At 40.1% G+C, this 15,000-nt stretch overlaps 1 protein-coding gene across 1 annotated transcript in view; it reads left to right on the top strand.

The window, feature by feature from the left end:
• LOC138000854 (uncharacterized) overlaps window positions 1–5,707 on the top strand; it is a 49,179-nt gene extending 43,472 nt beyond the window's left edge. The window contains exons 16-18 of the mRNA XM_068847525.1: window positions 1,152–1,274; window positions 3,802–3,939; window positions 4,943–5,707. Of these exons, the coding sequence (XP_068703626.1) occupies window positions 1,152–1,274; window positions 3,802–3,939; window positions 4,943–5,298 (617 nt within the window). The 3' untranslated portion in view covers window positions 5,299–5,707. The remainder of the gene's footprint in view (window positions 1–1,151; window positions 1,275–3,801; window positions 3,940–4,942) is intronic.
• The last annotated feature ends 9,293 nt before the right edge of the window (window positions 5,708–15,000 follow it).

The raw sequence follows: 15,000 nt of genomic DNA, 5'->3' as shown, positions 1-15,000 counted from the left end.
TTCGCAATGGGCAACTTTGATGTTCATGATTCTCAGTATCTCCACTCAGTAGCTATAGTGAACTTCACATTTTTTTCTGTTTTGCCTGTTCTTGCGTCCACGTATCAGTGCAAAGTAAAAATTGTTCGCTTTGATAATCCTCAGTGTCTTTTTTTGGAAAAAAAAAACAGCTGGGTTAGGTAGATGAATGTTGTTCGTGTCTCGCGATGCACTCACTGTGTGAATTGAGTCCGAAGTTTCGCCTTCTTTAGTTTTCTTTACTGCTAGTCTCCATCAGGCGATGAGGTCAATATTCTGTATTCATACGAGTGATAACAAAATCGCTAGAGTCCAGTTTGTTTATCACGAGTGTGAATTCAGATTGAATTGCACTACACGAAGTCCTCTTACCAATAAATAATAAAAATTACAATGTCCAAGAAAAGAAGAAGAGCCAAGTTATGAAAGAAAAGGGAAAATTTTCCTTAAAATACTGACAAAGTAGGCATAAATTGTTTAATGTCGCTCTGAAAGAAAGAAAGCCCCAATTTAGGGGTAGGGTCGTACCTCTTGTTGAGCAATACATTTCATTGGCTGTATAGTGTCGTACTTCCTATTGTTTTCTGTGCTGAATCCATTGTTATCTTTGTTCGTTCTATTGTTCTTTTGGCCAATCCAGAAGCCCGTTCAATGAGGTACGACACGACCCCAATTTAGGAGTCTGTACACTCTTTCTATGGTTGTGATTGGTTGATTTAAACTACAACTTTAAATGTGATAGGCTTATTGAACTGTCCGATAACAACTTGGCAAGTGAATTAGTGGAAAATAGGAGTTTTTTAAACCAATCACAGTCGAGGAAATTGTAATTTTATATGATTAAGGATTTCATCACGGTTTTGGAAGCCATCTTCCAACCAGAGGATTTTACTGAGAAATTTGAGGATACTACCTGCAATAGAATTGGCCCAGCGGAATTTTAAATTTTGCCATACAAATTGCTTTAAATTTACGCTCAGTGAGACATGCAACTGTGAGAAAAAAAATTACAGACAGATGTAAAGGAAATTTTAAATTCCCTAACCCAGCGAAATCATTTTAAACAATGCATATACAATCTTTGTTCAACAATCTTGGTTTGCTTGGTGCATTTTATGTGCCTTTTTATATAGATATCGACGAATGTTCTACCAACTCTCACAGCTGCGACGTCAATGCTGTTTGTAATGATACCGAAGGATCGTACATGTGCACATGCAATAGCGGCTATTCAGGAGATGGAAAAGCGTGTTCGGGTAAGTTAAAGTGATGATGATTATGATGAACGTTATTCATGTGTCGATGTATTTAGCTGACGCTAATTGGGGAAACAACATAAAGATAAAATAAATAATGAATGCTATGATAACTAATAGATAACAAATAAGCTATAAATTATATATGCGTTTACAATATGCTAAAATAATCAAAACAATTCTAAGAACACGGGCACACCTTAAGAGGCACAAATTACGCACGCGGGGCAATTGTTGCCATTTATCATTTCAGTAAGATCCTTACATCTAATATGAAACTTAAACCTAGATAGGCTGCTCGTTTCAGCGATGTTTTTATCTAGATTGTTCCATAAAAAGGGTCCAAGATATCTAAGAGAGTGTTTACCATACAATACAGAATCTAGGAATATCAAAATTTTGGTTTCTAAAATTATATTTACAAGACTTAGTACTAAAAATATCACAAATGAAATCAGGAACTAGCCTATATTTAACCTTGTACATGAGTATAGCTATGTCTTGCAATCTCCTATTAAGAAGGCTTGGTAGTTTAGCACGATCTAATAAGTTCATATACGTTTCTGAATATGAATTATAAACTATCCTTAGCGCCCGCTCTTGAAAACTCACATAAAAATTCACATAAAAAAACACATAAAAATTGCAACTTACAAATGTTTTGCCCCAGAAGCAGTGAAAGGACATGAGATAATGTTGAAATGAAAAAAAAGTAGGGTAAAGGTTTTGTTTACTTGAAATCTGATTTCATTAAAAAGCTGCCATCCCATAGAGGGTCCACAAATCCCTCCTTCCCACCCATTTTTTCTTGTTAATGCCGCTATCCCGCTCTTCTTTACTTTCAAATAGACATGGCATAATATTAAATTATTCGCAATGGGCAACTTTGATGTTCATGATTCTCAGTATCTCCACTCAGTAGCTATAGTGAACTTCACATTTTTTTCTGTTTTGCCTGTTCTTGCGTCCACGTATCAGTGCAAAGTAAAAATTGTTCGCTTTGATAATCCTCAGTGTTTTTTTTTGGAAAAAAAAATCAGCTGGGTTAGGTAGATGAATGTTGTTCGTGTCTCGCGATGCACTCACTGTGTGAATTGAGTCCGAAGTTTCGCCTTCTTTAGTTTTCTTTACTGCTAGTCTCCATCAGGCGATGAGGTCAATATTCTGTATTCATACGAGTGATAACAAAATCGCTAGAGTCCAGTTTGTTTATCACGAGTGTGAATTCAGATTGAATTGCACTACACGAAGTCCTCTTACCAATAAATAATAAAAATTACAATGTCCAAGAAAAGAAGAAGAGCCAAGTTATGAAAGAAAAGGGAAAATTTTCCTTAAAATACTGACAAAGTAGGCATAAATTGTTTAATGTCGCTCTGAAAGAAAGAAAGCCCCAATTTAGGGGTAGGGTCGTACCTCTTGTTGAGCAATACATTTCATTGGCTGTATAGTGTCGTACTTCCTATTGTTTTCTGTGCTGAATCCATTGTTATCTTTGTTCGTTCTATTGTTCTTTTGGCCAATCCAGAAGCCCGTTCAATGAGGTACGACACGACCCAATTTAGGAGTCTGTACACTCTTTCTATGGTTGTGATTGGTTGATTTAAACTACAACTTTAAATGTGATAGGCTTATTGAACTGTCCGATAACAACTTGGCAAGTGAATTAGTGGAAAATAGGAGTTTTTTAAACCAATCACAGTCGAGGAAATTGTAATTTTATATGATTAAGGATTTCATCACGGTTTTGGAAGCCATCTTCCAACCAGAGGATTTTACTGAGAAATTTGAGGATACTACCTGCAATAGAATTGGCCCAGCGGAATTTTAAATTTTTCCATACAAATTGCTTTAAATTTACGCTCAGTGAGACATGCAACTGTGAGAAAAAAAATTACAGACAGATGTAAAGGAAATTTTAAATTTCGCTGGGCAAATCCTGGTTGAGGTTGGACTCTCAAATTCTTGTCAGTAAAATCGAACGGTTAGCATTTAAGTTTACCATTCAGAAATGTTTCTACATTCAAGGTTTCCTCAAGTTATTTAAACGAAGATTCCTATAGAAATACTGTTATTTCGGACACGTTTGCCCACCCGTCAAGATGGCTTCCAAAACCGTGATAAGATCTATGCCGTCTATGGATAAAATTGACTGACTTCACTTCTTGTGCCATTGATAACTTGGCCAAAAAGGCGGTTTGCACACGAAATAGCCATTTGTGTCAGTCAACGCTGGTTAGTTAGAGATATTACGACAAAACAGAATTCCCGTATCTCGCTACTTTTCCCTCAAGATTCTAGCATCCCGACCTCATAAAAACAGGAAATCCGGCTCCCGCTTGTTATTGAAATTCCCGTTTCCCGCCCTTGTTTTAAGCTCGCATCCCGAGTATCACCACAAAAGATAGCCAAATCCCGCATCCCGCCAGACCTATTATGGACCCTCACAAACTTCAATTTAAATTAAAAACATCCTCGCTGTAACGCATATTAACCGCTACGGTTTTGGGTGACATTATCTCCACAGATATCGACGAATGTACCAGTGGATTTCATAGCTGCCATCGTTCAGGGGCTACTTGTACAAATACTGCTGGATCCTACAGTTGTTCGTGTGTGAATCCTTTCACTGGAGATGGAAGGACTTGCATCCATCCCGCGTCAGGTATCATTTGGGACTAGTTTGCATTGCTTAGACAAAGCAGTAGCTTTGGCGTAAAAGGCCATGTATACCTAAAGAACCAAGAGACACGTCAAAACTAAATTAAAGGCGTTTCGATTCCATAAATGTCAGTTTTGGGTCCGGAACAAAATATTCTACTGTTTGTTACCGCATACAACCTGCCAACAGCAAAAGCGTCAAGCAACGCAAAAAACCGTTCATTTTGGAGAATTCAAATTCACATGCGCCCAAAGAAATCCTCCGGCATTAGTCCCAATAAAATCAGATATTTTTTGCGTCAGCACTTATTCGCCCAAAACTCTCGAAACAATAAAATGCACTTCTTGTGGAAGGGTTTTTTGTCTCGTTCAGATATCTGGATACTTCTTGTGACAATATTTACGTTCTCGTTGTTGAAATATCTGCTCGCTTCCGCCTATCCGTTATTACAACTTGGATAAATGGAGGAAAGTCGCAAAAGTCTGTCATCAAGGACTCTCCATGAATGAGGTAGGGACCCAACCTAATTTACCGAAAGCTAATAACATGATTTTCAATCCAATTAAGGAAACCCACTGTGATGCAATTGTTTTGAAAAACACATAATTTGAATTAGCGGAGACGGCAAGGTAAGTGCACTTCGGTCCTTCGGAATTAGATAAGGGTAAAGGTAAAGGTAAACCCTCTTTAACGTCGGTAGTTCCTTTACCCACTACACCGAGGGTATTCTCCCCGGAACCCGACGGTGCGCTCGTTTTACCCCTTTCCCCCCCAAATTTGAGGATATCAAGAGGTCGCTCTGCATGGCTCTCCGTGAGTTATAAATCAAGACATTTCGCTGTTTGGGATCTGTTGTCAATCCAAATCAAATTTTTTCCAGTATATCATAAACGAAAAGTAACGGTAATAGACAGAAACCGACCAGCGAGCTTTGTCCTATTTATTCTAACTTTCAGTATATCCGTGACCACCGTGTTTGAGTGATAAGTTCCTGTTTCTTTCTCAGAATGCCGGAATTACAACACGTTGAGCAGTTTTGACAGAAAGGTAACATATTATAACAGCGCCCACTGTGACAAAAGAATTGGTCCGGCGTGGTATCGATTTCAAGGTGCAGCAGGTACAAGAATGCCAACGACATGTCCACCAACAAATCGCTGTAATTCTCATGCACCAGGGTGGTTAAATGGAGGGCATCCAAGTGTCGCTGACGGTCGAGTACGCAAAACGGTATGCTTCCACTATAGCAGTAGGTGCTGCAACTGGGCGACTACCATTACAGTCAGAAACTGCGGTTCTTTCTATGTTTATTATCTTAATAGTACACCAGGATGTTCTCTCCGCTATTGCGGAACTGACTAGGGCAAGTACCCGTGTGACATTCAAGAAGTTAATTTTTTTTCTTTTCGTATCAGTAGTAGACAGCCATCCTATATGTAAACAACGAATACACAGATTTTAAGTTTTTAAGGTATCATTATCACACTTGTGAAATCGCGAAAATTCAACTATGACTGGCAATGCTATTTTAGACCACATCGCTCTCGAAATTTGGACTGAACGGTTTTAAATTTCGTACGAAAGAAAGGTCCTCGGGAAAACAAAGCTGCCATGAAGATAAACGACGATTATCTCCAACAGTCTTGTCTGAACTTCTTTTGCAGACCAGATCCAGAACTAGCTGTTACAATATAACAAAGAACATTTTGATCGACGTTAAGCTAAGTGTAGATTGCCAACGCTTAGGAATAAAGAACATGTTATGTAACAAGTGATAGAATCATTGTATAGGGTCATGAAACCTGCAATTTCTGACCTCATTCCATACGAAGGCAGATATAGTTTGGGATGTGGGGTAAGGAAGTTGGGGGGGAGGCAGAAATCATGAGCACTGGAAGAGATAATAGAACCAAATAAATTTTCTGTGACAACATATTTTATGCCATCCTGTCAAAGACTATTTTTAACAACTAAATTCTCGTAACTGTGATAACACATCAAATCCACATCTGGCTCTTTGTATTTTTGTTATCGAGGCTTGCAAGTATTATCGTGACAAGTTACTGGTTACTTCTGGTGCTTTAATTGGTAACTTCAAATGTGATATTACAAAGTTTAATAACATGGGTGACAAATTACTCCTTATTTTTCGCGGGAAATCTTAGCATTCATTTATAATTTCACATGTGAAAACGCTTTCCAAACTATTTTCAGTTTTTGCAAAATGTAAAATTCCGCGAAAAAAAAGGCGATAATTGAACCCAATTCAAATCCTTTGAGAAAAAAACGTTTTTTCCCAGGTATTTCCATATAATTTAAATGTGAACGTTAAATTATCATGCAAAATGCAATACACAAAGAATCTTAATCCTGAGAGATCTGAATTGGGTACAACATTGGTTGCGCTCGCGTTAGGGAGTTAACACTAGTGTTAAATCAAGTTTTATTGTTCAGTGTTCCCCTAGGGATTCAAAACACCTGTGAGTTGACACCTGAGTAGTGTCAAGACTAGTGTTTTGTGCAGCAAAATGCAATGAGTTAGCCGAATTGGTCTCTTATGGGCAAGAATGTCAATAAGATTTGATGTCTCCCATCAATGTGGCGCGGGTTCGATTCGGCGTCATATGTGGGTTGACTTAGTTCGTTCTCTACTCTGCTTTGAGAGGTTTTTCTCCGGGTGATCCCCGAGAACAGACCTCTGATGTGATGTGTAGCTATATCTGTCGATTTGATTTGGTTTCTGTACAGTGTCCCTAGTTACTAGTGCCTCAACGTTAAATAAACTTGACTAAACTTAAATAAAGTTCATAATTATATACTCACTCGCTGATCTTGGTGTTTCAAGCAATCTGATTGGTTCAAACGCCGTTCTTCACATGAACTTAATTCATGTAAATTAGTAGTGGTTCCAAGAACAAGATGGCCGCGGACGGACGGCTAGTTTGTAGTTCTGATGATGATCACGACTCACTCCCAAAAACCGAGTCTTGTTCGCTTGAACCTGAGGCCTGTGAACTGGAATATCTTCGTCTTAATGGAGACAAGTTGGTGTGGTCGAACGATTTGGATTCCCTTAAGAATTTTGTAGTTAATGTTTTAAAACTACAAGGGAAGTGGCTGACGCCTGGTGGCAATACGAAACAATTCATAAGTTCCAAAGGTAATGTAATAATTAACTGGTATAGCAAGAAACAACAAACCTTGAACTTTCAGGGACGCGATGGCCCTGGTGTAAAGGACAAACTAGTGGAATTAGTACGAAAGAAGCCGGGAACTTTAACGGATTTACAAGCCCAAGAACCTTTGGTATTAATCGAGCAAACAATGCAGCCATCATTATCGGAGGAAGACAACAGTTGTCACCTAAATGGTGGAACATCGATCGACGCTGAGAGCTCGCCAAATTGTCCTCAACAGCGACCAAATTCAGAAATTGTGACCGACATTGAGGGTTTAAAACTTGATTTATTGATACTTCAAAAAACAGTTGAAGAAAATTCAAAGCTTTTGTCCATTATTAATACCAAACATCAAGATGAAAATGCTTCTTGTTCCGAACTCCTTGATTTCAAGAAGAGGTGCGTAACGTTATTATCCTCTGTTTCTAAAAAAAGACAATGCAATCAAAGATTTGGAAGAAAAATGTTTGACCTTTGAGAGCCGCGTTTGTCTTTAGAACAAGAGAATGAATCCCTTAGGCTTGCACTAACCATCATTATGCAAGAAAAGAGCGACGCTGAAAACAAAGAACCAAAGTCAAGCGAATGCTGGGTCCATGTGGATGAGAAGCGAGGCAAAAACGGAAATCGTGAACGTAGCCAGAAGACAGTACGCCCTGATATCACCGAAACTCGAAACAGTTTTGAGCCCCTTCGTCGAATTAATGAAGCAAAAGTGGATGTGAGAAATGAGGATAACCGTACTGCAAATAACGATGATAAAAGTTTCAGAAGACCCTCGTGCCGGCCTATCGATGTTACAACACAAAGGACTAATCAACCTGTATCAACCGAGTCGACAACAAAGCGCGATCAAGCGCGACCTAATCGTCAAAAGAAAGTTATGATTGCCGGGGATTCTGTTCTCAAGCACCTCCAAGGCCATAAAATGTCTAGAAATTCGAGAGTTAAGATATCCTCCTTCCTGGGATACACAACGGAAGCCACTCCTACGAAAGAATCCAGACGAGATCATACTTCATGTGGGGACTAATAGCCTAAGATCATGCGACACCCCTCGTGCTTGTGCGGATGAAATAATCGACCTGGCCACGATGATTAGCTGTGAATCTCCAGCAAAGATTGCGTTATCAAGTCTTGTGTGTATATCTGACGATGACGCCTTGGCTTGCAAAATAGCTGAGGTGAACAGAATCCTCGAAGATTGCTGCACTCGGAAGAGCTGGGGATTTGTTGATCATTCAAACATTTCTACCTCGAATCACTTAAGTCGTAGCGGCCTCCATTTAAACAAGTCTGGAACCTCTCGACTTGCACAGAATTTTATAAATTATTAACGCTTAGATTAGGACATTGCCGTCTGGGAATCCGATTCGACTGATGACCGTCCACGCGAAAACTGGGGTAAGTTCAACTGTTCTAGTATTTTTGGCCTAGGTTTGGTCAACGCCTCCATTAATATTAATAGTTTGCTCTCTCGCATTGACGAACTCAAAGTTTTCATGCATGATTCCAAAATTGAAATTTTGTCAATTAACGAGACTAAACTAGATTCAACCGTTCATGATAGCGATGTTTACATACCTGGTTTCGAAATAGTTAGAAAAGACCGTAGAGTTAATGGAAGGAAAGGGGGCGGTGTTTGTATCTATTTGCGCACAAATCTTAACTATTGAATAGTAATTAGGTACGTGATGATTTGATTAATGATGACCTCGAGTGCCTTATTGTCGAAATTAGTAAGCCACGAAGTTCAGTATTCCTGGGCGGCACCTGGTATCGACCTCCAAACTCTCCGCCTGAACGTTTCAATGAATTCGAAAATGTAATTGACAAAATTGGCGCTGAAAGTAAGGAACTATATATACTTGGTGATGTTAACTGCAATTTATTGCCAGAGGCTTCTGCTCATATTTCCTCCCATCTAACAAACATTTCTGATATTTATGGTCTTAGTCAGTTAATCACTGAGCCAACACGCGTCACTCTTGTCTCTAAGACACTTATTGATTTATGTATCACCAACTTCCCAGAGAAAGTTTCAAATTCAGGTGTCATTCACCTTGGGATCAGTGATCACTCTCTTGTATTTATGACGCGCAAAGTCCATCATGATCGTTTTTGCCCACGAACGATTGAAATGAGGCAATTTAAACACTTTCAAAAGAGCAAGTTCTTAAATGATCTGGAACAAATGCCATGGTCGAATGTTGATCTGTGTTCTGATCCAAATGACATGTGGCATGAATGGAAACAAATGTTTGTTAGTTGCATGGACAAACACGCACCACGCAAACTAAAAAGAATTAGTAAAAAGCGGGCTCCGTGGATTACTAAAGGGTTATTGAATAAAATGCATAGAAGAGATTTTATTAAAAAGAAAGCAATTTCATCGAATGACCATGACATGTGGGAGCAATTTAAATGTGCTAGAAACCAAGCAAATAATGTAATTAAACAAACAAAGAAGCGCTACTTTTCTGATAACTTGAAAGTTAGCAAAGGGAATCCGCGCATAACATGGAACCTCATTAACGAGTTAACCTCACGTAACACTAGCAAGTCGACGAATATCTTAGAAATCCAAGTTGACAACAGAACAAAAAGCAGTCCTGGCGACATGGCGGAAGCTTTTAATGATCATTTCACAAATATAGGCCAAGTGCTAGCCCAAGAGGTTCCTTCCGCAGAAGTAAATCCCGAGTTTTACCTTTCACACACTGATAAAGCATTTCATCTAAAAACTCCTAGTCTCGACGTTGTCTTTAACCTATTGAGGAATATTGATGAAAAGAAAGCCACTGGCCTCGGTATGATCCCAAGTAAGTTGTTGAAAATGGCTGCTAGTATTGTTACTCCATCGCTGACCGCCATATTTACAAAGTCAATTATCACTGGGATTTATCCAACAGAATGGAAAATGGCCAGGGTAACTCCGGTGTTTAAAAAGGGTGAAAAATCGGACCTCAACAATTATCGTCCAATTTCCGTTATTCCGGTTGTCTCGAAGGTTTTTCAAAAAAATGTTTACGATCAACTGTACCAATACCTAAATGACAATCAATTGTTATCAAGTTGTCAGTCGGGCTTTCGCTCCTTACATAGCACCCTAACGGCCTTGCTTGAGGCGACAAATAGCTGGTCTGTTAACATCGACAACGGCTTCCTGAACGGAGTAGTCTTCATTGACCTTAAAAAAGCTTTCGACACAATTGATCACGAAATTATTTTACGTAAATTGTCTTACTTTGGTGCTGACCTAGCCTGCACGCAGGCGGTTGGATGGTCGAAAAACCGGAATTCGTAATGAGGTCGCCATCTTGGATTCGCGCGGCTAGGTCTGGGCCGGGTTGAGGGTCGACAAAGCGAGCGAGGGGAGGGGGGGGGGGGGGGAGAGGAGAGAGAAAAACCGCCTGCCCGAAAACCAGCCCCCTTTGAGTAGCACAATTTCGCAGCGTCCGCCGGTGGACGCTGTCTTCTGATTGGTCGGCAGACATGCTGTCAATCAACACAAGATTTAATATTCATATATCGCTCTTGTCACCATAGGCAAAATGATGAGCTCGAATGTCGATCCAGCGATTCAAAGTGCTTTAGATTTCTTGGCGACAAGAGAAAGGAGCGTTCTTTTGAAGTGTGAACAAAAACAGGCGATAGTTAGTTTACTAAATGGTGAAGATGTGCTGGCCGTGCTTCCCACTGTCTTTGGGAAAAGCATGATATTTACAGTGTTTGCGATAGCCGAAAGTGAGAAACTTGAAGGTCGTCCGGTGTCAGTGCTTGTAATTTGCCCACTCAAGAGCGTCATATCAGATCAGATTGTCGAACTGGAAGGTTTGTGTTCGGCAGCAGAATTCATCCCAGAGAGTTCTAAGAAAATTATCGAAGATCCTCCTATCTTCATCTACTGCTCTGCAGAGCAAGCGCTGGAGGAACGCTTCCTTTCGGCCAAAAGACAGATGAAGAAAAAAATAACATAGTTAACTTGTGTACGTAAGTAAGTTTTATTATATCGTTAATCTCAAAGTTATTTTTCTTAACACTTGGCGAATCAACTCTTTCTTTCCCTACAAAGATCGCTTGAATCGTTCCCACAGATCTAAAGTTGTTTACAAGGCAAGTTGTTGGGATTGCGATGACTATTAAACAAGAAATTGTAATGGCAAAAACCTACACTTACCGTTTGCTGCAGTTTCTGCCGGTTTGCGTACATTTCTTACAGCTTTTTTAGTTGACCAGAGCAAGTTTGTTTACAGCTACACGCTTCAGTGATTGGCAGCCTTATTACAGTCTCTTACTTATTGGTCAATTATTGTGGCGTGACATGCAACCGGAAGCTCAAAAGAAAGTGGGCGGCTACCGAGAAAAGGCTGGTTTTCGGGCAGGCGGTTTTCTCTCCGCTCTTCTCACTCCCCACCCCGTCGTTTTGTCACGGGGCCCAGACCTATCCCACGCTCTTCCAATATGGCGTCTGATAGTGTTTCGTGGCGACACAACATCTACCGCCTGCAAGCAGGCTAGTGCTGACCAGGCAACTGCTAAGTGGTTTCAGTCATCAAAGAAACCTTACATTACATTACATTACATTACATTCACTATCGCGGAGAAATTGAGCTTTATTCACTCCCTACGGAGTGAATAATGGCAAATGCGTGATCCAAACAAAACAAAATCGGAAATATTGAGAATACAAGATGATGTTGTGCTGCAGAATACAAAGAGGGCCACATATTATGGCCTGAAAGTTTTCAAAGGTAAGAGAAGAACTCATACGTTTTGCCAACCATTGTTTCATTTCGTTTTTCCAGATAATTAAAAGTTAAACAATCTTCACACCAACAATTTGTTTCATTCGGAGTAATTCTATTTTGTACTGCTGGTCGCCCAGCAAAACGAATTTGCTACTGAAATCGAGGAATTAAAAAAACGTTTAAGAAAGTTTCACATGGCTGCAAGGAAACAAGGCGGGTCATTTTACAACAAAGCAACGCTCACCTCAATTAGACCCGCCATGTGGATCTTTTACCAGCTGTACTTTCAATTTCTATTTCAAACTGAACCTCTAGAACTTTGATCGAACGGTGAAAATGTTTTAAGATGCAAATTTAAACGGTGTTAAATGACCATTTTGCTTTTTGTGACGAGGATTTTAACGAAAGGTTATTTAGATTTGCCATGTTTGAAGCTTCTGTAAACACTTTCGGTATCCGTGGTCCCCTGCTTAACTGGTTTGAATCCTCCTTACGAACTGCACTCAGTCAGTCGCTTGTCATGGCCAAAGTTCCAACCTTTCGCCAGTGTCATCGTGAGTTCCGCAAGGTACAATCTTGGGTCCGCTACTATTTCTACTATTCGTAAACGATCTGACCGATAACCTTAAGTCCTCACTCAGGCTTTTTGCAGACGATGCATTATTATACGGTGTCATCTCAAATGAGGAGAATGGTGCTCAACTGTAGGATGACCTACGACAACTAGAAACGTGGCAAAGCAAATGGCGAATAGTATTAAACCTCTCTACATGTAAGACAATTTGCATTTCCACCAAGAAAGCACCCCCACAAAGAAAATAAGTTTAATGTGGAATCGAGCTGGAATAGGTTGAATGTATTTCCTATCTGGGTGTATTATTGAATGAAGATCTGAAGTGGTCCAAACACGTCACATCCGTCTCCGGGAAAGGGAGTTACGGTGGCTGAACACAGTTTTTGATACCTATGTTTCATTTACCTTTTTCTCTAAAACCCGTGTTGGTTGCCAAAAATGAGAGCAAGCAAGTTAACATGATAGTTAAGTTGACGTATATGCCGTTGCTATGGTAACATGAATAAATGTAAATAGGCCATTAACATCGGTTTTGTTTATTTGCAGAAAATCTAGTCGTCAGATTTTCTTTATAATTTGCATGCAACAAGCTTGTAACGATGCTCACAAGTTAATACTATTTCAGTAATAATTTGACAGAGAGATCTTTAATTATCCCTTGTTGAAGGTTCACTTGAATACCTAGTACAATTTCCTCTGCTAAAGTTCAAATTTTTTTCAATAATCCAGTTACTTATTTCTATAAGTATTTTCGTGCCAAATTCGTTAAATTCTAACGAGTGGTTCTAGAGAAATAGCTGTATTTCCGAGAAAGCTATTCCGCATTCAATCGCAATTTTCTATTTTACTACGCATGCGCTACATTTACTGGGTTCTTTCCATAAAAATGAAAAATCTGCAAATTGCGGAGTTCTTTGCATCGTTACCTTTTCTACCATACATTTCTCATAAAAGACTAAAACCATCAAAACACTTTGTTCAGTTATGACGAAAAAAAGTTCAGATAGCGGAAGCATTGAGCAAATAAAATGATTGCTGTATTGAAGCCATATCAGGAGCCCATGACTAGGAGCTTACAACTTCATTGCATCTATGAAACGGCGTTTTTAGAGTCCGAGTTATTTATAGTTTGATTTCCCCGCGAAACCGGACCTTTCCAGCCAATCACAAGTCTTGCATGAGAAATTAATCCACATGGGAATGAGGATTAGCACTCGTGCAAGCCAAATCGTATTTGAGAACTCGTCTAAAAATAGCTTGATCTGCGAACATGCCGTTACATAGACCTAGTATTGGAGCTGTAGGCTCCTAGTCAAGGGCTCCTGGCCATGTATATATTTTTGCAATCCTTGCGCGCGCGCTGCATTGCGTTAGCAAGAGCGCGCGCGAAAACTGAGTTCGGCCACGTTAGGTATTGGGCATGATTAAAAGGAACTTTTGGAATTGTCCAAAAAACGTCAAGACAACTGCCTATATAGCCATAGTTCGCCGAGGCTTGAATATGCCTGTGCCGCTTGAGATCCATACCTCCAACAGGACAATGCTTTACTTAAGAGGATTCAGAGAAATCGGCACGGTTTTGCTCCAACAACTATCATCCCACAGCCAGCGTTACGGAAATGATCTCGGTTAGACGAGCTTGGAATTAAGAACAACTATGACTAGACTAAATCTTTTATATAAAATGAGCCGTGATCAAATTGATATTAGAGTCCTTAAGCACCACGACGGGAGGCACGACGACGGCATACCGGAAGTTTATTTTCCGTTCCGGTCATGCGCAGAACCTCAAAAGCTGATTGCAATCGGCCGTCGTCCTGTCGTTGCCGACGCCACATTCACTGTTTTGACGTAGAGAATACAACGTCGTAATTCCTTGCTAAGTTCTTGGTCCTTTTCTTTGATTTACCGTATTTTTCTTTCGACACATAAAGAAGTACTTTTCTAGTGTTAACTGCTAAAGCTAGTTGAGGAGAAATTCCACGATGAACATCGCCCATCGGCAAATTCACAGACAACCTCAAGCTCGAAGAAGTCCATTCGGTAAGATCTATTACATGTATATCTTCTGTGCTCTAGTTATCACTGATCCAGTTTAATGTGCTCGCAATTTCTTTTTATACTGATATCTCAGTAACCGAAACAGTGTGCTTGGCATTGCATTCTGAAGTTTCCATGCTGAAAATCTTTCGCTGGGAGTCTGCCATTGCTCACCCTACAATGGGAAAAGCTACGCGCGACCCTCTGAAATTCAGCCAAAAGGGCTCATCAACATGGCGTCACTAACAAACCAGGCCAGTGTTTTAGACACCCCTTCAATTAAGTGGCAGGTTCACACAACAAATGGGTTGGGAACAGCACAGCCGTTCTCCCACGGCAAGCTGATGAGGCTCAGCAAGGCCGAACCAGCTGTCCATGGCTGCTAATTGACCGAGTGAAATGGTTGTGCGCATGCGTGATGTGTTGGCCACACCGGGGACACCGCGGCAAAATGAGTGCGCATGCTCCGCCTCGAACACATTTGATTCGAGCTTTTGAGCTCAGTCTTTGTTTTTGAGTT

This window comes from Montipora foliosa, chromosome 4 (genome assembly GCF_036669935.1).
Source record: "Montipora foliosa isolate CH-2021 chromosome 4, ASM3666993v2, whole genome shotgun sequence".
Classification (NCBI taxonomy): domain Eukaryota; kingdom Metazoa; phylum Cnidaria; class Anthozoa; order Scleractinia; family Acroporidae; genus Montipora; species Montipora foliosa.
This window is presented reverse-complemented; position numbering and strand designations above follow the sequence as displayed.